Genomic DNA, 24,182 nt, shown 5'->3' with positions numbered 1-24,182 from the left:
AGAATGGCAACATGGAGAACCCCTACTGTAACGGTATTGAGGGGATCCTGGAGGCTTATCACCAGAGTCTGAAGACTGTACAACTCTACGGACCAACCAACTTCGCGCCTGTCGTGAATCATGTAGCCAGGTAGGGTCACATACTGGTTAAGACCTGTTATAACTGTTGTAGTAAGACAGTAGTAAGACCGCATGACCAGACCTTTCTCCACTCTTTGTTTTGTGCTGTTCCAGCGCTGGAGAAGGGTCTGGCTGCACCCCTTTATCATTCTGAGATGGTGGGGGGGGGGGGGGACGATGACGCTGTGTTTCTTTAAACCAATCACAAGTGCCTTGGGGGGTGCTAAACTTCATGTTGCTCTTGCGAAATAGTGTCGGGGGATTCAATCTGATTGGTGCCACTGAAATTGAGCGGCACCAACGAGAGAGGCTTATCTCAAAAACCTACATCCGTTGAGCCAGACTACCTACATCCATTGAGCCAGACTAAGACAGTAACAACAATAATAATAAAAATAATAATAACTATAATATGTATTATTATTATTATTATTATTATTATCATCATATTCATACTAATGCGATGGAAACATAATAATAATATGATCATAATATCATTAATATGATAATATCAATTAAATTCACCACAGTTCACCTCTTTTAGCCTCACCCCTCCTCACCTCAGTTCATCTGTTATCCTCACCGTACTTCACCCTCATCAACTTGTTTTCTTTTCAGATATGGTAAATGGAATGGGAATGGACTGAATTTATATAACACTTTTATCCAAAGCACTTTACAATGACCTCTCATTCACCCATTCACACACACATTCACACAACAATGGCGTCAGCTGCCATGCAAAGTGCTAACCTGCTCACTGGGAGCAATTTGGGGCTCAGTGTCTTGCCCAAGGACAATTCGCATCATTCAAACCATCGACCCTCTGATCATTGGACCACCCGCTCTACCTCCTGAGCCACCGCCGCCCCCCAGATAAACTCAACTCTTGAAACATAATCTTGTGATTTATTTATTTTGATGAATACATTATTCATTCAGAACAGCTCGTTTTCTCACATTCAAAGTGGTATGAACTCACCGTGAACACGGCATTAGCTACATGCAGGAAAGACACTCATGAAAACATATTTAGGGGCTGGAAAGCCTCAGCTGACGGATTCTCTTGTAATTCCCAATATTTTGAATCGGAATCCCCTAGGAAGTCTGACTTGTCCTAGGAAGTCTGACTTCCCATACATTAATGAAAAATCACTTAACTTTGCACAAAGGTCCAGTTCTATGCCAGAAGTCCTCAACTGCCATAGGGGGCCAATTGTCCTGATGGTGGTGCTACAGCAACCGTCTAACGTTTATAACTTTAAAAAATCATAACAAATCAGCCGTACATGCTATAACTTTGCAACCACCACCAACATGTAGGGCATAAGTAACATAAGTGTTCAGAAACTTCCATATGCTTTGAGCTGGCAGGAATTATGAAGTCCATCACTCAGTTTTTCTCAAAAAGTGTAAAACCTATCAAACCCTACTCCTCCTACATTTTTGGGTCAATTGACACTCCGGTTACTACATTACATCTTTATACTGTCCTCCACAAACGATCTTCACAGATTTTTTAAATATAAAAAATTGAGCCCACAGCGCATCAAAATGTTTAACTGTAAACAGTAATGTATGCAGATACTGCAAATACTCACTCAATAAATCTCCAATGCTCATGAAAAAAAATGAAACATTTTTTATGACATGGTACATTTTTCATTATTTTGTCCCCTCAAACTACTGCTGTTCATACAGGAAATAATACACTACCCACAATCCTATAGTGCAACAGCAATGTCTCCACCAATCAGAGATGTTGTTGGCAACCCCGCCCCAATAGTGGACCCTAGGACTACAACTGGCTAAATTGACTCTGATTGAGAGGACACCAGTGCCACTGATTGTTTGATTGGTTTCCACCTGTCTTCTTAACCCGATATCACGGCTAAACGTAGCATAGACAAGTTGGGCCACCTTGTTAAATGTGTGTATGCTACGTTTGAGCCTTTCTCGAGCGTAGAATACGCCCATTTTAAAAAACAATGCATTTCTAGGTGCCAGTTGTCCACATACCTGTTAGGGTTTGAGGCAGGACCCAAAAGCAGACGGCAGGCAAGCAGCTCAGGTACAAAATATAAGTTTTAATGTCCAAAAATCATACCGGGAGGAAACGCAGGGGAAACACGCACTAACATTGACAATGAACCGACAGAGAACAAAGGAAACAGGAGGGCATATATACTCAGGGAGAACAATCAAGGAACAATGTACAGGTGTGCAACAAGACATAACGAGATACAGGTGCAAACAAATCACCCAGACAAGGACATGGAGGGATTCCAACAAGACACCAACACAAGGACACAGGAACAAGGACACAATGGAAGGGAACGGGGAACGAGGCTGGGACAGGGAAAGGGAGCGGGCAGAAGCAGAGGGGGGAACTAAAGGGCCAGGAGAGGAGGGACTTGAGTGACGTGAGACTAGTGAGGGGACAGGTGTCTAGAACTGGGGCTGGGAGGACACAACCAACATGGAAGACAAGACAACGAACACAAGACCAAACACACGGAGGTAGAACAAAACCAGGTGACAAAGTGTACAATAGTCTCTGGGGGTAGTGCAGGGGCAGTCACTGGGAGAGGTGCTCAGGGTCCAGGAAGGTCCATGGGGCACAGGAGCTCAGGGTCAGGAATCCAGGCCAGGATCAGGGGATGAGCAGGGCGAACCAGGGGTCCGGGGCAGGGGCGAGGGTCTGGACCAGGAGCAAGCAGAGTGGACCAGGGGTCCGGGGCGAACCAGGGGTCCGGGGCGAATCGGGGGTCCGGGGCGAATCGGGGGTCCGGGGCAGGGGCGAGGGTCTGGACCAGGAGCAAGCAGAGTGGACCAGGGGTCCGGGGCGAACCAGGGGTCCGGGGCGAATCGGGGGTCCGGGGCGAATCGGGGGTCCGGGGCAGAAACGGGGGTCCAGACAGGGAGCAGGGGGTGAGCCGGGACTGACCCGGCCCGAACCATAACAGTACCCCCCCCCCAAAGGCCGAATCCCAGACGGCCCAAAAACCCCAACCAGGGCGGGCCGAGGGGGCCCGGAGGAGGGAAACGGACAGCACCGGGAGCCTCGGGCGGACGGCCCGGGAACTGACCAGGGACAGTGCAGAACTCCTCCGGCGGACGGCCAGAGGGCTGACCAGGGACAGAGCAGAACGTCCCAGGCAGGCGACCAGAGAACAAAACGGCAGGGCAGGGCAGGTCCGGAGGACGACCAGGAGGCCCGGCCGAACGGCGGAAGCAACTGGGAAGCAGAGCTGGCCTCCAGCGGCGCAGGCAGGATCACTCAAGGGACCGACGGCGCAGGCAGGACCGCTCAGGGGGCCGACGGCGCAGGAGAGACCGCTCAGGGGGCCGACGGCGCAGGAGAGACCGCCCAGGGGACCGACGGCGCAGGAGAGACCGCTCAGGGGGCCGACGGCGCAGGAGAGACCGCTCAGGGGGCCGACGGCGCAGGAGAGACCGCTCAGGGGACCGACGGCGCAGGAGAGACCGCTCAGGGGGCCGACGGCGCAGGCAGGAACGCTCAGGGGACCGACGGCGCAGGAGAGCCCGCTCAGGGGGCCGACGGCGCAGGAGAGACCGCTCAGGGGGCCGACGGCGCAGGCAGGAACGCTCAGGGGGCCGACGGGGCAGGAGAGCGCGCTCAGGGGGCCGACGGCGCAGGAGAGCCCGCTCAGGGGGCCGACGGCGCAGGAGAGACTGCTCAGGGGGCCGACGGCGCAGGAGGCCGCTCAGGGGACCGACGGCGCAGGAGAGCCCGCTCAGGGGGCCGACGGCGCAGGAGAGCCCGCTCAGGGGGCCGACGGCACAGACGGACCCACCAAGGCGGCCGGCGACGTAGACGAAACCCCCGAGGCCGGCGAAACCGCTCAGGTGGTCTGCCATGAAGCAGGAGGGCAAGAAGAGCGGTGTCTGGGGGAACCGAGCTGGAAGATCGCCAGAGGACCAGCCCTGGGGCTGGGGTGGCCACAGGGCCTGGCGTGGCAGCTGAGCCAGGGGTATCTTGGAGATCAGAGTCCGGTTCCCCTAACCGAGCAGGATTAGATAGCCTGGGCCTAACAGGGCTAACGGGACCGAGACTAGCTGGGCAGACAGGGTCAGGACCTGCAACTGCTACCGTTAACCCTACAACTATCGCTACGATTATGACTATGGGGTCAGGGGCCGAGTCATCTACAGAGAATGGGATGACTACAGGGACAACGGGACTGGGGCTAGTAGGTCTCACAGGATTGGGGCTTGAGGAACAGGGGCTAACAGGGCCTGAGCTACTAACAGGGCTGGAGCTAACAGGGCTGGAGCTAACAGGGCTGGAGCTAACAGGGCTGGAGCTAACAGGGTTGCCGGGGTCAGGGACAGCCACCACTAAGGGGACAGGAACTGGGTCAGGTAAGGAGTCTGGAACCGGAATTGCTACCGCAATAGCCACAGCTATGGCTACAGCAATGGCGACGGCTATAGGGTCAGTTTCAGCTGCCGGTCCAGGGACAGCTACAGGGCCTGGAACAGGGCCCTGTGGGGGCGCAGCCATGGAGGACTGCTGAGGCACACAAGGAACAGGAGTCTCTTGTAGCTCAGGGAACAGCACAGCCAAGGGGGCCTGCTGGAGCATAGCCATGGAAGGCTGCCGGGGCTCATGAGGAACAGGAGTCTCTTGTAGCTCAGGGAACAGCATAGCCAATGGGGCCTGCTGGAGCACAGTCATGGAGGGCTGCTGGGATGCAACCACAGGTGGCCACTGGAGCACATGAGGAACTGGAGATGCTTGCAGCTCGGTGTCCAGGAAACACTGCAGGTCACTGATGGGTGACAGCTGCGGCTGGGACTCCGTGGATTGCTGAGGCATGGAACACAGGGGGCGTCTGTGGCACGGAGACCTGGAGGTGCCCACGGTGCAGAGACTAGGAGGCGCCAGAGCGCTGAACAAAAGATGCTCCGGGGTGCTGGGTTGCCGTAGCTCGAGGACACTGGACAGCGGAGTCACTGGGCCGCTGGTCAGCAGGGGAACGTCTGATACGCTGGGGAGCGCAGACGCCGGGGCACTGGGGAGCGCAGACGCCGGGGCACTGGGGAGCGCAGACGCCGGGGCACTGGGGAGCGCAGACGCCGGGGCACTGGGGAACGCAGACGCCGGGGCACTGGGGAGCGCAGACGCCGGGGCACTGGGGAGCGCAGACGCCGGGGCACTGGGGAGCGCAGACGCCGGGGCACTGGGGAGCGCAGACGCCGGGGCACTGGGGAGCGCAGACGCCGGGGCACTGGGGAGCGCAGACGCCGGGGCACTGGGGAGCGCAGACGCCGGGGCACTGGAGCGGAGGCAACGGCCGCCACGGGAACGCCACCGCCTCTTGGATGCCCTCTTAGGACACCGGGGGGCATCAGGAAGAACCTGGGGTCCGAGAGACGCTGCCATCTCCTTGCCCTCAGACCATTCCAACACCGGATCAATGTACTCATTGCGGTCAAAGTAGTAGTCGATCTCAGTGAGGTAATCAGGCTTGTAATCCGGCTGCAGTCTGGCAGATGCCAAGGCGATGGCGGAGGTCAACCGCTTTGTAGTCTCAGGCTAAAGAGTCGGCTAAAAAAGGCCTGCTAGTGATCTCCTGGAGAGCCAACTCATAATACCTCTTTTCATCAGTCAGAAAAAAGGCATAACCAGCCGCCTCCACAAAGCGCCAAACATCAGATGGTACCTGTCTTAAATCGTCCGCTGGGTCCAAAATTGGTCGGTTCATTCTGTTAGGGTTTGAGGCAGGACCCAAAAGCAGACGGCAGGCAAGCAGCTCAGGTACAAAATATAAGTTTTAATGTCCAAAAATCATACCGGGAGGAAACGCAGGGGAAACACGCACTAACATTGACAATGAACCGACAGAGAACAAAGGAAACAGGAGGGCATATATACTCAGGGAGAACAATCAAGGAACAATGTACAGGTGTGCAACAAGACATAACGAGACACAGGTGCAAACAATCACCCAGACAAGGACATGGAGGGATTCCAACAAGACACCAACACAAGGACACAGGAACAAGGACACAATGGAAGGGAACGGGGAACGAGGCTGGGACAGGGAAAGGGAGCGGGCAGAAGCAGAGGGGGGAACTAAAGGGCCAGGAGAGGAGGGACTTGAGTGACGTGAGACTAGTGAGGGGACAGGTGTCTAGAACTGGGGCTGGGAGGACACAACCAACATGGAAGACAAGACAACGAACACAAGACCAAACACACGGAGGTAGAACAAAACCAGGTGACAAAGTGTACAATAGTCTCTGGGGGTAGTGCAGGGGCAGTCACTGGGAGAGGTGCTCAGGGTCCAGGAAGGTCCATGGGGCACAGGAGCTCAGGGTCAGGAATCCAGGCCAGGATCAGGGGATGAGCAGGGCGAACCAGGGGTCCGGGGCAGGGGCGAGGGTCTGGACCAGGAGCAAGCAGAGTGGACCAGGGGTCCGGGGCGAACCAGGGGTCCGGGGCGAATCGGGGGTCCGGGGCGAATCGGGGGTCCGGGGCAGGGGCGAGGGTCTGGACCAGGAGCAAGCAGAGTGGACCAGGGGTCCGGGGCGAACCAGGGGTCCGGGGCGAATCGGGGGTCCGGGGCGAATCGGGGGTCCGGGGCAGAAACGGGGGTCCAGACAGGGAGCAGGGGGTGAGCCGGGACTGACCCGGCCCGAACCATAACAGTACCCCCCCCCCCAAAGGCCGAATCCCAGACGGCCCAAAAACCCCAACCAGGGCGGGCCGAGGGGGCCCGGAGGAGGGAAACGGACAGCACCGGGAGCCTCGGGCGGACGGCCCGGGAACTGACCAGGGACAGTGCAGAACTCCTCCGGCGGACGGCCAGAGGGCTGACCAGGGACAGAGCAGAACGTCCCAGGCAGGCGACCAGAGAACAAAACGGCAGGGCAGGGCAGGTCCGGAGGACGACCAGGAGGCCCGGCCGAACGGCGGAAGCAACTGGGAAGCAGAGCTGGCCTCCAGCGGCGCAGGCAGGATCACTCAAGGGACCGACGGCGCAGGCAGGACCGCTCAGGGGGCCGACGGCGCAGGAGAGACCGCTCAGGGGGCCGACGGCGCAGGAGAGACCGCCCAGGGGACCGACGGCGCAGGAGAGACCGCTCAGGGGGCCGACGGCGCAGGAGAGACCGCTCAGGGGGCCGACGGCGCAGGAGAGACCGCTCAGGGGGCCGACGGCGCAGGAGAGACCGCTCAGGGGACCGACGGCGCAGGAGAGACCGCTCAGGGGGCCGACGCAAAGGCAGGAACGCTCAGGGGACCGACGGCGCAGGAGAGCCCGCTCAGGGGGCCGACGGCGCAGGAGAGACCGCTCAGGGGGCCGACGGCGCAGGCAGGAACGCTCAGGGGGCCGACGGGGCAGGAGAGCGCGCTCAGGGGGCCGACGGCGCAGGAGAGCCCGCTCAGGGGGCCGACGGCGCAGGAGAGACTGCTCAGGGGGCCGACGGCGCAGGAGGCCGCTCAGGGGACCGACGGCGCAGGAGAGCCCGCTCAGGGGGCCGACGGCGCAGGAGAGCCCGCTCAGGGGGCCGACGGCACAGACGGACCCACCAAGGCGGCCGGCGACGTAGACGGAACCCCCGAGGCCGGCGAAACCGCTCAGGTGGTCTGCCATGAAGCAGGAGGGCAAGAAGAGCGGTGTCTGGGGGAACCGAGCTGGAAGATCGCCAGAGGACCAGCCCTGGGGCTGGGGTGGCCACAGGGCCTGGCGTGGCAGCTGAGCCAGGGGTATCTTGGAGATCAGAGTCCGGTTCCCCTAACCGAGCAGGGTTAGATAGCCTGGGCCTAACAGGGCTAACGGGACCGAGACTAGCTGGGCAGACAGGGTCAGGACCTGCAACTGCTACCGTTAACCCTACAACTATCGCTACGATTATGACTATGGGGTCAGGGGCCGAGTCATCTACAGAGAATGGGATGACTACAGGGACAACGGGACTGGGGCTTGTAGGTCTCACAGGATTGGGGCTTGAGGAACAGGGGCTAACAGGGCCTGAGCTACTAACAGGGCTGGAGCTAACAGGGCTGGAGCTAACAGGGCTGGAGCTAACAGGGCTGGAGCTAACAGGGCTGGAGCTAACAGGGTTGCCGGGGTCAGGGACAGCCACCACTAAGGGGACAGGAACTGGGTCAGGTAAGGAGTCTGGAACCGGAATTGCTACCGCAATAGCCACAGCTATGGCTACAGCAATGGCGACGGCTATAGGGTCAGTTTCAGCTGCCGGTCCAGGGACAGCTACAGGGCCTGGAACAGGGCCCTGTGGGGGCGCAGCCATGGAGGACTGCTGAGGCACACAAGGAACAGGAGTCTCTTGTAGCTCAGGGAACAGCACAGCCAAGGGGGCCTGCTGGAGCATAGCCATGGAAGGCTGCCGGGGCTCATGAGGAACAGGAGTCTCTTGTAGCTCAGGGAACAGCATAGCCAATGGGGCCTGCTGGAGCACAGTCATGGAGGGCTGCTGGGATGCAACCACAGGTGGCCACTGGAGCACATGAGGAACTGGAGATGCTTGCAGCTCGGTGTCCAGGAAACACTGCAGGTCACTGATGGGTGACAGCTGCGGCTGGGACTCCGTGGATTGCTGAGGCATGGAACACAGGGGGCGTCTGTGGCACGGAGACCTGGAGGTGCCCACGGTGCAGAGACTAGGAGGCGCCAGAGCGCTGAACAAAAGATGCTCCGGGGTGCTGGGTTGCCGTAGCTCGAGGACACTGGACAGCGGAGTCACTGGGCCGCTGGTCAGCAGGGGAACGTCTGATACGCTGGGGAGCGCAGACGCCGGGGCAGTGGGGAGCGCAGACGCCGGGGCAGTGGGGAGCGCAGACGCCGGGGCACTGGGGAGCGCAGACGCCGGGGCACTGGGGAGCGCAGACGCCGGGGCACTGGGGAGCGCAGACGCCGGGGCACTGGGGAGCGCAGACGCCGGGGCACTGGGGAGCGCAGACGCCGGGGCACTGGGGAGCGCAGACGCCGGGGCACTGGGGAGCGCAGACGCCGGGGCACTGGAGCGGAGGCAACGGCCGCCACGGGAACGCCACCGCCTCTTGGATGCCCTCTTAGGACACCGGGGGGCATCAGGAAGAACCTGGGGTCCGAGAGACGCTGCCATCTCCTTGCCCTCAGACCATTCCAACACCGGATCAATGTACTCATTGCGGTCAAAGTAGTAGTCGATCTCAGTGAGGTAATCAGGCTTGTAATCCGGCTGCAGTCTGGCAGATGCCAAGGCGATGGCGGAGGTCAACCGCTTTGTAGTCCCAGGCTAAAGAGTCGGCTAAAAAAGGCCTGCTAGTGATCTCCTGGAGAGCCAACTCATAATACCTCTTTTCATCAGTCAGAAAAAAGGCATAACCAGCCGCCTCCACAAAGCGCCAAACATCAGATGGTACCTGTCTTAAATCGTCCGCTGGGTCCAAAATTGGTCGGTTCATTCTGTTAGGGTTTGAGGCAGGACCCAAAAGCAGACGGCAGGCAAGCAGCTCAGGTACAAAATATAAGTTTTAATGTCCAAAAATCATACCGGGAGGAAACGCAGGGGAAACACGCACTAACATTGACAATGAACCGACAGAGAACAAAGGAAACAGGAGGGCATATATACTCAGGGAGAACAATCAAGGAACAATGTACAGGTGTGCAACAAGACATAACGAGACACAGGTGCAAACAATCACCCAGACAAGGACATGGAGGGATTCCAACAAGACACCAACACAAGGACACAGGAACAAGGACACAATGGAAGGGAACGGGGAACGAGGCTGGGACAGGGAAAGGGAGCGGGCAGAAGCAGAGGGGGGAACTAAAGGGCCAGGAGAGGAGGGACTTGAGTGACGTGAGACTAGTGAGGGGACAGGTGTCTAGAACTGGGGCTGGGAGGACACAACCAACATGGAAGACAAGACAACGAACACAAGACCAAACACACGGAGGTAGAACAAAACCAGGTGACAAAGTGTACAATAGTCTCTGGGGGTAGTGCAGGGGCAGTCACTGGGAGAGGTGCTCAGGGTCCAGGAAGGTCCATGGGGCACAGGAGCTCAGGGTCAGGAATCCAGGCCAGGATCAGGGGATGAGCAGGGCGAACCAGGGGTCCGGGGCAGGGGCGAGGGTCTGGACCAGGAGCAAGCAGAGTGGACCAGGGGTCCGGGGCGAACCAGGGGTCCGGGGCGAATCGGGGGTCCGGGGCGAATCGGGGGTCCGGGGCAGGGGCGAGGGTCTGGACCAGGAGCAAGCAGAGTGGACCAGGGGTCCGGGGCGAACCAGGGGTCCGGGGCGAATCGGGGGTCCGGGGCGAATCGGGGGTCCGGGGCAGAAACGGGGGTCCAGACAGGGAGCAGGGGGTGAGCCGGGACTGACCCGGCCCGAACCATAACACATACCACACATGCGAGGAGGCACTTGGGCAGCGAGCATTGAGGCATGCGGGCGCGCAGGGGAATTGCTATATGCGATATGTGGAGTGCACCCACTAAGCGCCGTCCGAGTAGCTCCACCCCTGGGTCCAGTTTCGCAAATTAGCCTGATCCCTGTGTCCACGTCTATCCCCTGTGTTGATGTGGATGGTGCTTCTGTACACTGTGAATAGCTAGCTAGGTAGCTAACTCTTATTCTAATGCTAGCTAACGCTAGTATGCTAGCTAGCTAGCTAACGCTAGGATGCTCGCAAATTTATACCCCTCTTATATCACATGTTCCAATGTTAACAAGCAACCACAAAACTCGGAGAACAACCAATCAAAAACTCTGATTTCTGCTGCTATTTCACGTTTTGACAAACGTGTGTATTCTTAAGCATGGCTAAAACGGGAAACTGAGCTGTTTCAACAGGTGCCTCTACTTGTCTATTCTACGTTTTCCTTGTGATATCGGGCTGGTATATATAGCCTACGTACATGTAGCTCCCCTCTTGTTCGGTGTCTGTTCATTATTTGCTGTAGCTGTGTGTTGTCCCTGATGTTTCCTGTGCCATCTTGTACATTTGTAAGCTTTGTCTTTTGTTCTCCACTTGTTGAGTGTGTACCATAGTTCCATTGTTTAGTCTTTGGTTGACATTTTTACCCCTTGTTGTGCCTTTAACAAACATTTTGTGGAAACTGATGAAACCTCCATGTGACATACACCTGTGACATTTACATGCAACCCTTGATTGCTTGTCAGTGTGAGACCATCTATAGCTTTTCACATGACAGGTAGCTCAACAAGAGTTCAAGCCCAGGGGGATGCAGAGTAAAATGCTAATACATACTCAGGCATTGTGCTGTGACATATACAAATTCCCACAATCTTATAGTGCAACAGCAATGTCTCCACCAATGTCTCCACCAGTCAGATGTTGTTGTTGGCAACCCTGCCCCAATAGGGGACCCTAGGACTAGAACTGGCTAAATTGACTGAGAGGACACCTGTGCCACTGATTTTGATTGATTGAATTCCGTGTTTCATCGAAGCAGTGTGTTGGGGAAGTGTGCGTGCGGGCCTGGGTTACACGGCAAAATTTCGAGAACGAGAATGACATCCAAGTTACACGTAACGTTTTATCAGTGTTGCCAGAAGTTATCAGGGTTACATGGAAACACCATTCGTAACACTGCGAGCATGACCCTGACAGACCCTGACAGTCATCTATGAAAATAATTTGTTTCAATTGATTTATTTAGGGTTGCCTGTCTTCAGCCAAAGGACATCTTGGTCAGCCTGTTCTCAGGCCTACTTTTCCAAATTAGGGTGATCCTATTCCTTAATTAACTAGTAGGCCTAATTCGTTATTCCGCATAAGTTATTATTGTTCCTTTTGATGTAGGCCCTCTAGACCAGGCGCTTCCACTCAACTCGATTCCACTCGACCTCAAGTTGGTCGACCCTGGGTAATATTCCATAATAATCTCTCATTTTGTCCATCCATCGAAATTATTTAAATAAAAGCACTTTCCCAATGTCTGAATAAAATCATGAGTTTTGCTAGTCTGATCACGCTCCCTGTTTGAGGAGGCAATCCAAGTCTTAAATCAGACTTTTTCTCTTGAAGGTCTGGTAAAATCAAACATCATTCATTCATTATCTGAAGTTGTTAGTCTTAATGCAAACGACCTGCATGATCCCAGTCTTTGCAAAATCATATAGTCTGACTAAAAACTCCACATCTAGATGTGAGAGGGTATCAGACTAAAAAATATTTTCGAAGTCTAGTGTATGGAGATTGCACTTTGTCTAAATTATATAATGCTGCTGCTGTCTTTGGAGATTGTGTTTTGTCTATTATAATGCATAAAACAATAACATACATAGAACAGATTAGAATAGCAGAACATATAAATATCAAATCGAATATCCTAACAAAATGAAATAAAGATAGGCCTACTTTTTACAATGCTGCGCAACCATGCATTTTAGAGAGATTGGGCTGGACTTTGTGTGGCCAGGACAGAAAAGAGCTGTGACCATGTCACAACCTCAAACCTTGTTCCATCTCCTAACTAGCAGTTTATAGGAAAACATATGCCTGCACCAGTTTGTGTATACTGTATGTGTACACCTAGACCCTCATATATTTGTCTTCTTCCTCCTCTTCCTCCGCCCGGCCCCGACCCAGTGCTGCGCAGCAGCTGGAATTATTTTACTTTTTATCTATCGCATCAGAAGATGGAGGCCACGAGCGGGTCATATCTGCGAAGCGCTTTTCATTACCTCAAACCAAACAACAAATGACAACAAATAACAGTTTGAGACGGTTTAAAATGTCCCCCCACAGGGATTATTGAAGCTATCTACGGCTGAGGCGCTCTTCCGTTTTGTGAAAGCAAAATGTTTCCAACTCAAATCCGAAACCAATCACTAAGCACTACCTAGCATGAAATGACTCACGCTGTTTATCTACTAACCTTTCTGTACAATCATATTCTACAGCAGCCTGTGTGGGCAATCCTCTTCCTGTTAGAAGACACAAAATACAGGATATGTATTCTATTCACAGCGCTGCACGGGAATCAAGTTCAAGAGGTCGGCTGATCTGATTGGATGACACCATAGTAGTGTCGATGGGAGGGTGGAAGTTGCGGGAAAATGAAAGACTGATGAAACGACAGAAACACACACACAGCACATGTGCAATGGGTGACACATTGGGAACACATGCACACACACACACACACACATTGAGGGTCACCGATGAAATGTTTCTCTGTGCTTAACCCATCCCGTCGCCCGTTCGCCAAGGGCAGCCGGGAGACAGCAGCGTGCAGGGGGACGGGCCCGGGGGCCAATCCAAGCGCTCCTGTCCGTCGTCGTGAGGGACGGACAGCGTTAGCGATCTGTTCTTCTGCATGTTTTTTGTATTGGGTTCTTTATGGGGGAAACCCTCGCGAACACGGGGAGAACATGCAAACTCCACACAGAAAGGCCCTAGAGGTAGAAGGACTACAGTGGAATGAGCTAGAAGGTATAGCTTAGTGTTACCTGTCTCCAACAGAGAAAACCTGATAACGTCTGAAAACAAAGAGAGGTTCAGGTTCATCTTAGTTTATTTGTAGCCGTAGGTACAGTAGTTTTGGTTTGCAGTAGACGAGTCAGCAGAAAAGTACAGAAAGTACAGCACAGACAGCAAAAAAGTACTCAAGGTTTTCAATGATCACTAAAACCACAAAAACTAAATGATTAAATAAATAAAATTAAAATAAATAAACGTTGCTTCTATATCATCTTTCATGTTGCTGCTACATTCATCTGAGTGATGGCTGCTGGAGAAAGCTATTTCCATGGCTTTGTTCTGCGCTTTGGGGCTATAAACCTTCGTCCAGAAAGAAGAAGCTGCAATTCGTGCAGAGGGTGGGACTAGTCATTTCAAATGGAGCCAGTTATCCGCTGTAACTGTCTGGTGTACCAAGGCTGGGTCAAGCTGTGGCTCACTAATCAGCCTACTAGACCATTTAACAATTACGATTCAGAGATTTAATGTTCTATAAAGATACAATCGATTAAATCAAAGCAGGGTACAATGAGGTCATCGTGGTTTAAATAGGACAGTTTCCTCAGAAAGCCATCTGGGGTGCGTTCAAATTCAGCGAACATAGCGAACGTTTGCGAACGTTAGCGAACTATTTTCCGTTAGCTTTGTGTTCGCCGCAAACGTTTATCTATCATCCGGCTGTTCATTTTACTTGTTCAGAATTAGCAACTAAGGTTTTTAGACTTCACGTTGGGCTTTGTTTGTGCGTGTGTGTATGTGTGTGTGTGTGTGTGTGTGTATATGTGTGTGTGTGTATATGTGTGTGTGTATGTGTGTGTGTGTGTGTGTATGTGTGTGTGTATGTGTGTCTGTGTGTGTGTGTGTGTGTATATGTGTGTGTGTTTGTGTGTGTGTGTATATGTGTGTGTGTGGGTGTGTGTGTGTGTATATATGTGTGTGTGTGTGTGTGTATATGTGTGTGTGTGTGTGTATATGTGTGTGTGTGTGTATATGTGTGTGTGTGTGTGTGTGTGTGTGTGTGTGTGTGTGTGTGTGTGTGTGTCTCCCCACAGATATGCGGCGGCTGTTCAGGACGGCTCCCAGTACTTCGTGCTTCTCATCATCACAGACGGGGTGATTTCAGACATGGCCCAGACCAAGGAGGCAATCGTCAACGTGAGTATGAGAGAGAGAGAAGGAGAGAGAGACAGAAAGAGAGAGAGAGAAACAGATAGAGAGAGAGAGAGTGAGAGAGAGAGAGAGGGGAGTGGAAGAGAGAGAGACAGAGAGAGAGGGGAGTGGCAGAGAGAGACAGAGAGAGAGGGGAGTGGCAGAGAGAGAGACAGAGAGAGGAAGAGAGAGCAAGAGAGAGAGACAGAGAGAGAGGGGAGTGGCAGAGAGAGAGACAGAGAGAGGGAGAGGGGAGTGGCAGAGAGAGAGAGGGAGAGAGAGAGACAGAGAGAGAGAGAGGGAGAGAGAGAGACAGAGAGAGAGGGGAGTGGCAGAGAGAGAGAGGTGAAGAAGGAAAGAGACGGTAACTGAGGAGGAGGAGTTGGAAGAGAGAGTGAGAGAGAAATAAGACAGGAAAGAGTCAGAAAGATGGAGAGACGAAGGACAGAGAGATGCAGAGGAGGAGGAGGTTAGTCAGAAAGAAAAAAGGAGGTTAAGGAGGCTAGTCAGAAAAGAGAGGATGAAGAGGAGGAGGAGGAGGAGGAGGAAGGGAGGGAGGAACAGGACAGGAAGTGAGAGGCAGGCAGTGAAACGTAGTAAAAGAGACAGGGGGTGGGCGGAGGAGCCGGGGGTGGAGACGCTCGACCAAAGTGACAGAATGACTTATCGATTCATAATGTCAACTGCCAACTCTCAACATGTAGGTCTAACCTAATCTTCAGGCTGTCATAACCTCCCTGTCTCCTCGAGCTTTGGGGACAGACAACCGTGGCCCGGGCGCGGTGTCATCGCCTCCTGTGTTCTGTGTCACTCAGCCGCCCCCCCCTCCAACACCCCTCCCCCCCTCCAGCACCGCCGCGTGCTACCGAACAGAGGCGCCAGGCGGGAGCAGAACCAGAACCAGACCACCCAGCAGACTGGATTTAAAGGGAATTTGCGACTGTTAGTCAAACCGTTAGAACAGCCACACCTTCCTTTTAAGATCTTGCCTGCTGCTCTATCTCACTCGGCTGTGACTCCGCCTCCCCCACCCCCCCTCGCCTGGCTCCGCCCACCCACCCACGGCTGGCCCCGCCTTCCCGGCTGTACTTGTGCCTACTGTAGGTCCGTCAACCTGCTAATGGCTGCATCTGCCTATGCTGTTGCCTGCCTGGCTGTATTTATGTGTTGTTGTAGTGTGAGTGTGTGCGTGTGTGTGTGTGTGTGTGGGCGCGTGTGTGTGGGCACGCGCTCAGGCTCAGGGGAGTGTTTTCAGGAACACTGACCCACTTCTCTTTCTTAGCTGCCGGTCTTAGGGTCATGCATCATTCATAACAGGAGTTAGCAGCTCACAACGCTCTGAGACATGGCCCCTCTGCCTCCGCCCCCCTCCCCCCCAACACCCCGCCCTCCATCTCTCTCTCTCCCTCCATCTCCCTCTCTCTGTCACTCCCCCATGCATCATTCATAACAAGAGATAGCAGCTCCAGCCTCTAACAGCTCTGAGACACGACCCCTCTGCCCCCTCTCTCTCTCTCTCTATCTCCCATTTGCTCCCTCCATCTCCCTCTCTGTATGTCACCCTCTCTCTCTCTCACTCTCTCTATCTCTTTCCATGTATCCATCCTTTGCTTTTCTCTTCTTCCCTTCTCTCACTTCCTTCCACTAATAACGTTACTTGCTCTGGCACCATTTCTCTTCCTTCTTCCTCTCTGTCTTCTTCTCTCCTCATCCTCGACCACCTCATCTTCTTTGAAACCTGTTAGGGTTAAGGATGGGTTAGCCAGCTTATAAGGGTTAGGGTAGCCAGCTAGTTAACCTATAAGGGTTAGGAACGAGTTAGCCAGTTACAGTAGCTCACCTATAAGGGTTAGGTAGCCAGCTAGCTAACCTATAAGGGTTAGGGTAGCAGGCTAGCTAACCTATTACGGTTTGGGATGGGTTAACCAGCCAGCTAACTTAAGGGCTCCTGACTTCGTAAACAGGTCTTATTTGATCAGGGACACCTGGTGAGAAAGGAGAGCCGAGACCCTGGCTGCATTCTGAATCGCATACTTCTACTTTTTACTATTAGCCTACCTACTATAGCTGCCCTTACAAAGTATGTAACTTAGCCTACTTTGCATGCAGTAGCCTATGCATACAAATGGGACATACTAGCCTACTTCAAGCTAAGTAGCCTAGCCTATCACAGAATTCTCACCAGCTGGCAGTGATAGCAAGGATTTTAAGCAGGTATGTCAAATTCGGGAAACTGCCCCAAAATAGCCTCAGACCCCAGAGGGCTAAAGCAAGCTAAAAGCTGTTGTAATTTTGGCTCTCGACGGTTAATATGTCACTTTATTGAGTTTTTCTATTTTTTTCAGGCAATAAAGGAGGAGGAAAAATAAACTTGTTTGTTCATCTGAAGCTCTTCTGGGACCGTCATTCTTGTCTGTGTGGCGACAGGCAGTCAAATAATGTTTATCCACCAAGCTTAACAACTGGGAATACATAGCTGGCTGGCTTAACCAGTTTGTTGGCATTTCGTATTGACAGCTGACAAATTTAGAATGATGATATTAGAACTCCAGATAGAAACCTCATGTTATGCTCCCACATCATCATCGCTGTCATCCTTCTGTGCCATCTCCTCTCAGCAGCTCAGTGGACGTGACAAATACTCCGCTTTGCAAAGGATTGTGGGTCAGAATAGCCAGAATAGCATACTGGCCTGCATAATGCAAAATGTGACCGGATGTAATAGGTCATCCTGGTGTTTTTGGCATACTGCATTTGGCATACTACAGTAAATCCTTTTTTGGCATACTATATACAGTAGGATGGAAGTGTGCGATTTGGAACGCAGTCATATCCACATATTACAAAGCTAGCTCACATAACAACACCCTATAGGAGCCCATGAAAACAGCAGAAATGAAATGAATGTCATAGATTATCACAGCCTATCCTAAATCATCAAGCTTAAACAGCACTTGGCATCACACCACATCAAAAGACAATGCTGGATGGCAACCTTACGGGTAGTGTATTGGAAAGCGATGCATCCAGAGGCGTTGTTTGGCTCGACGGAGGGAAGAGGCACGTGACTGATGGTCGCTTGGTTTGATGCAGGGTGTAGCGCACCTGCGCTCCCGTTGAAACTTTGATGGTAGACTGTTGGCTAACCTTGATATTCGCGGAGGTTCAGAGTTCAATTTCATCGCTGCTTGTTGTACAGCAACTGAAATGGTTCAGAGTTTAAAAGTTGCAAATGTCTCGTTCAAAACCTCTGCTCTCGCCAGAGGTGGATCGTTTGAAGAGTTTCTAAGACCCAGGCATCGACTACACAGAGATCTTAGCTAGCAGGTAGTGGGTGCAATTCCACGGATACAGATTGATTTTCATCAATCAGGCACAAGCTTGGATCCTGGAGTTACTTTTTACTTGGAGAACACAGAACCTGAGAAACTTGAGAGCGGAACTTGGGAGAGACTTGAGAGCGAGAGAATCTGTCCTGTCCCCACTTAAAAAGGGCAGGAGACTGAGGTGTGTCCTGTTTGCATAAACAGCACCCATTGGTAACCCACACAGAGTGAGGGGTCTGTGGGCTGCTTTGACCCCCACTCCCTTCAGGTCATAAAAGGGGAGCCAAGATTATTTTAGGAGTCTGGAATCATCAAATATCCCTGTTATGGTTTCAACATTTACATTTCCCCAACATGCGTAATCAACTGATTCATGATTTTAGCTTCAGATTGATACCAAACATTGCTAGGTTGACTTAGCAGCATAGGACCAGTTATTTACAACACACAGTAACACTTGGTTACAAATACAATGCATCAAGCCCCATACTTTATTCCTAGGGCTTGTTCTCATGGTGGTTACATCACATAGTTGGAAGAAAGTAATTGCACATTATTAAAGAAACAAGACAAAAAATAATAATATTCCTTTGTTTCACTGTGAGTCTGCTGGGAGAGATCTTCATTGGAATGTTGCACCCTGGGTTTATTACCGCAGGGGGGGAGGTAGGAGGACTGTTGTATGAAAGGAAAAGTTAATGGCTTGCCCCAAAATCCCTCAAAGAGCCCCGTCCTTGGGCTGGAATGGATTGTCAGTTTTACTGTGAGTCTGACAGGAAACAGTCTAAATGAACCAGGTTTTTCATAGGTCACTCATACACACACCCACACACATACACACAAAGCACATACATGCCTTTTTTGCACGCCTTAACACAACTCCACACTTGAACACACATTCACATACACAGACATGTCATACACACACACATGCACACACACAGCTGTCGTATCATAATTCCCGCTATTGATCTGCGCTCCTTTGATAAATGAGGGCCAATGCCTCTCCCTTTCTCCCTCTCTCTCTCTCTCTCTATCCCTCTCACATATGTACACACACACACACACACACACACACACAAACAGCCCTGTGTGAGTGCTATAAAAACAAGCATACCTAATCAATCAGACACCGGTACACTAGGCGTTGTGTTAACATGGCCTGAAGACTGGGCTGCCTGAACCAAAATGGCATCCTGTGTCCTCTCCCTTTTAGACATTTCCTGACGATGATGATGATGATGATGATGATGACATTCCAAAATGCGTTTACACGCCCTTTAACCATGGACAGATGGCGAGTTAGATTGATCCACGGTAAAAAAAAAAAAAAAAAAAAATGAAAAAACAAATAAACACATTTTTAAAAGCTGCTTCTTTAAGTGATTGGCCCAACAGATGGCACTTCATGTTGCAGTGTGTAATATTCATTCAGTGGCTCCGGAACATTCCACCAGCACCGGAAGTGAGAGAAGCAGACTTTCTCTGGACCTTCTCTCAGCTTTGGATCCTATCTCTGTTGTCCACACCCGGTGATTAAGACTGCAGATCCTCCAAAAAGGCTTAGATTCCTAATGAGTTTGGAGACCCAGGTGGCTCCAGGTGATACATCAGTCAACGTGACCAGAATATTATGGGATAGCGAGCCCTCTTGTAACAACGTTTCCATGGATTTAAGCAGTATGCACCTCCAGCCAGTGGGTAACTGTGGTCGCTCGTTTGGATGGACGTGCTGTTTTGTTTCCTCATTACTCAGGATCTCAGCAGCCAATCACAGAGGGAGGGGGCGGAGTGAATGGGCCACCTAAGAGGCTGTTATTTTAAGGGCTGTTCGATGCACCAGCGAGTGTGTGTGTTTAGTATGTGTCTGTGTGTGAGTCTGAGAGACAAAAAGAGAGAGAGAATGTATACACTTTTTATGTGTGGAGTGCATGTGCGCGTGTGTGTCGTCCTGTCTTCCTGTGTACATGTGTGTGTGTGTGTGTGTGTGTGTGGAGGATAGGGACTGACAGGAGCTCTGTTGAGCACTGATCATTTGGGCTCGTCGATGTGTTCCAGCAACAGCTGTGTGTCAGAAGAAGCTCATGCACCCATAGTGGATGAGGTCGCATGATTTGTAAAATTAAATCTTCCCCCAGAGATGAAAATGTAGCTACTTATGGAAACATATTAGAGTTAATTGCAGTGAGAAGTATGAAAAGATTTACCCTGTCATCTATTTTTGTAGAGATATAAGGGAAATAACTGATGAGAGATTGCCTGCAGGTGTATGTGGCAAATTGCAATGTGCATGTGTGTCTTTTCTAGCCGCTAAATAAACTTCACAGACTTCCTGTGAGTAATTGTAGCCTACCGTATGTGTATTGGTTTGTCTGAGAATATCGGCGCCTATATTATGTTGACCAAGGATAACACCGGCCTCCGGGGGCGTGGCTTGGGAGTGGCTGGGAGGGTGATTGGAGGTTGGGTCCCGTGACGATTGAGTTTGCCCTCCCTCCTCTCCCTACACTCCCAGTCCACAATCGTCAGCACGCAGTCCCTGAACATGGAACACCTAATCAACACGTTCTCAACACGTCAACTAACACCCCCTTTCCCCTTTCGAGAACCGACAGTTTTCTCTTTTTGCACTCCTCTCCAGACAGAATCATCCAAGGGTTTCTCTGAAATATATCAGATTCTCTGAAATTGTATTTTTTTTGCATTTGTTGTTAATTTTGCCTTTTTCAGCTGTATATATCTATATCAGCTGATATTTTAGTCCTGTTACAACCTCAAATATAACCTGACTTGGTGCTGTTACAATTTTACAACCTGACTTTGTCCTGGTATAACCTGACAAGCTGTTATGCGCTGTGTGCTCTGGGGTCGCGCTTGGGATACTTTGACCAATGGCTGAGGTCTCCAGGGATGGAGTCTGGACAAATAACATCCATTTACTGAGCAAACACGGTGTCTACCAGATAACGGAGGGAGACACATCTAGACGGTTTAAAATTGAATTGGGGGCCCGAAAAAAAACACCAGGGGATAAAGATGAAAATGGCCAGGAAGAGAAGATACCAACAGATTCCTTAGGGATTCGCAGTAGCTAACGGCCAGACATTTTGTTAGCCAGTCTGCAAATTCCCCCGAACTACTTTTCTTGATTTATAGCAAAAGGGTCATAGTTGACAAGCTGCAGCAGCTGTGTTCCCTGAATCACTTCCTTTCAGTGTGGGCTATTAGGAGACATCATCACGTCTTCCACAGACACACTCTAGAAACCAAGCGTGTCACACTGTTGCCATTAACCTCCTCTCTGTAGCACTCGCTAGCGTTATCTGCCGAGCAGTGCAGACCCATTCATGGGTAATGGCCTTCCCAGTGGTTGAAGTGCTCGGCAGATTGAACATCAGGAAGGTCGTTCCCTTAGCGGGTCTGCGTGTGACTGTCACTCAGAATAGCAAGGCGCTGACGGCTATAGGTCACGACGAGGACGGTCGCCTCGCCCCGGATTGAAACGAATGACAATGGCTGCCGTCCTGGACTGTTTATGTTTGCGTCGTATCATGAGGCAGAATGGGAGTCGCCTACACTTGATGTGTTATTTTCATTATCTTCATGTTGTTGTTTTTGTAAGAAAACGTAAAGGGAATATGTTTGCGTGCGCTAGTGCTAAATGCGTTGGTTGAGTGATTGTTTTCTCTGGTTCCCTGCAGGGTGCTAAGCTGCCAATGTCCATCATTATTGTCGGAGTCGGACAGGCTGAGTTTGACGGTAAAAGAGACACCTTTGTAGCAACGACACTCATAATTGCCTGAATCAATAGACAGATAGATAGTAGGCAAAGTTAGGTAGTCTATTAGGTAGCCTAGAAAAAGGCCTAATAATATTAAGATTAGTCAATCTTGGTTATGGTATGCAATTACACTAACAAGACTGAGGATGATGTAACTCTAAAAGTAAAGATAGTGGCTGCCCTCAACCTTTAATTAAATAATTAAATAAACGTTTTACCTAATTATCTATAATACATGCTGCTTTTTAGGTTCAGTGCACAATTACAACAGTTGGACTGCTGCTCTCCTGTCACTGCCATTAACCCAGCCAGCTAATTGATTGAGACACAGTTGATAATTAACATATTCAACTGATACTATTCCCCTCCAGGTACTGTAACCACTCTCCTTTCCAGCAGTTAGTCTGTGCGGAGCAGGTCCTGGGGGGAACCGACAATTCATTTAATAGAGGAGCAGCGTATGTGGATGTGGACATAATTTAGTCAAGAGTGTCTTGGGCTAATTGCTGGGGTTCATGCTCCACCAGGTGCTGATTATTAAATTGATTATAATTATAATTTCTATGGCTGTAAATTGATTAGAATGGAGACAATCATTTTTTAAGTGGTTCTGGTGGGATGCTGACTGAATGTGGCCTGTGCCTCGGGTATAAGTCAGTAGGTTCCCATTTAGAAATAAAAACATGATTGATTACCAAAGAATACAAATCAAAGAAATAGGAAATATAGGACTAATATGTGTATATACAGTACATGTTAATACTTATGCTTGTGTACATTTGTGTGTGTGTGTGCGTGCACGTGCGTGTGTGTGCGCGTGCGTGTGTGTGTGCGTGCGTGTGTGTGTGTATGTGTGTGTGTGCTGTCTCCCTTGCTGCAGCTATGGTGGAGCTAGACGGAGATGATATCAGGATTTCGTCCAGAGGCAAGCTGGCAGAGAGAGACATCGTTCAGGTGACTCAACCCACAGTATTGTGAAATTCTTTGCTGCTAAAAATGGGCAGAGGATAGAAAAGCATATTGCTTTGGACTGTACAGTTAGGTCTTGACATTACTGCCCCTTTAAGACAGTTCTCAACTCTACTTAGCGGCTTTAATGTTATTGGGTGGTGTCAGCCAAACAGTCAGGGTTCATAATGGTTGTCTGGTAGTTTCTTCTGTTTGTGGGTGACGGTTTCTAATACTTTGGTCTTCTTTCTCTCTCTCTCTCTCTCTCTCTCTCTCTCTCAAGTCAGTCAAGAGGCTTTATTGGCATGACATTTCATAATAAAACATGTTGCCAAAGCAGAAAGGCATTAATATAAATTGTGAATTAACCAATAAGCTTGCTATGTATATAACTTACATATATAAAAAGAGAAAAAGAAAATAAATAAAAAGGATACTTATTAAATACTACTACTACTACTACTACTACTAATAATAATAATAATACAAATAATAATAATAATAGAGCCTGCTACAATGAACACACTGGCAGATAAAGCTCATAGCTTTATCTGCCAGTGCAGATAGTATCGATAGGGATTTTTGTGACTGATAGCGATAACCAGTGCAGATAGTATCGATAGGGATTTTTGTGACTGATAGCGATAACCGATTATAGAGCGGGGAAAATCACCGATAACCGATATGCAGCCGATATAGTGAATTTTTGAGCTGGAATGAAAACTGGCCTTTTTCTGTGTGGATTGTGCAAAGATTATGCACCGATATGATTATGCAAAGGTACAGTCCCAGTGACTGTAGTACACAGACAGCTGCTTTCTTAAACCAATGACTAAGTTTATTCAAAACTTAAGAAAAGGAGTAGTGGAAGTGGAGTGACACAGACACAACAATACCAGCACCATTGGCATCACAGTTTGGCATATAAACAAAAATAAAATAAATATTGTAGCAGGCTAGCAGCTAAAATAAAGCATTACACTAGGGTTTAACAGACCCAAGACATGTACTTTTTGCATACATTTTATTTTTCCTATCGGTGTGTATCGGAAGACATTTTACCGATAACGATATGACCCGAAATGGCCAAATGAGACCATATCGGGTACCGATATATCGGTGACCGATAATTGGTCGGCCTCTAAATAATAATAATAATAATAATAATACAAAATAGTGAATTATAAGCAGTATATAGAGAAAATTAGCATAGTCTTACATTGAAACAGATCTAGCATTGTGACATGCAGTTACAAATTCCCATGCCATTTGTGCAGTAGCACTCTCTTCTCCAAGAAGAGTTTTGGTAAGTAGGTCATCTGGAAGGGTGAAGAATTTTGGCATGTCTTGGTCGAATCTGTGGAAGAATTAATCTCTAATTT

The 24,182-nt window shown here is 50.7% G+C and overlaps 1 protein-coding gene across 2 annotated transcripts in view; it reads left to right on the top strand.

The window, feature by feature from the left end:
• The window catches only part of cpne5b (copine Vb), a gene marked incomplete at its 3' end in the record, with an annotated part of 160,554 nt that overhangs the window by 133,039 nt on the left and 3,333 nt on the right, over positions 1–24,182 (top strand). For both annotated transcript variants that reach the window (XM_084445636.1, XM_084445635.1), the window contains exons 16-19: positions 3–130; positions 14,649–14,751; positions 21,773–21,830; positions 22,733–22,806. In XM_084445636.1, the coding sequence (XP_084301762.1) occupies positions 3–130; positions 14,649–14,751; positions 21,773–21,830; positions 22,733–22,806 (363 nt within the window). The remainder of the gene's footprint in view (positions 1–2; positions 131–14,648; positions 14,752–21,772; positions 21,831–22,732; positions 22,807–24,182) is intronic.

Source organism: Borostomias antarcticus (assembly GCF_949987555.1).
Source record: "Borostomias antarcticus genome assembly, chromosome: 11".
Classification (NCBI taxonomy): Eukaryota; Metazoa; Chordata; class Actinopteri; order Stomiiformes; family Stomiidae; genus Borostomias; species Borostomias antarcticus.
The sequence above is the reverse complement of the archived record's forward strand: the minus strand, read 5'-3'. Positions and strand labels throughout refer to the sequence as shown.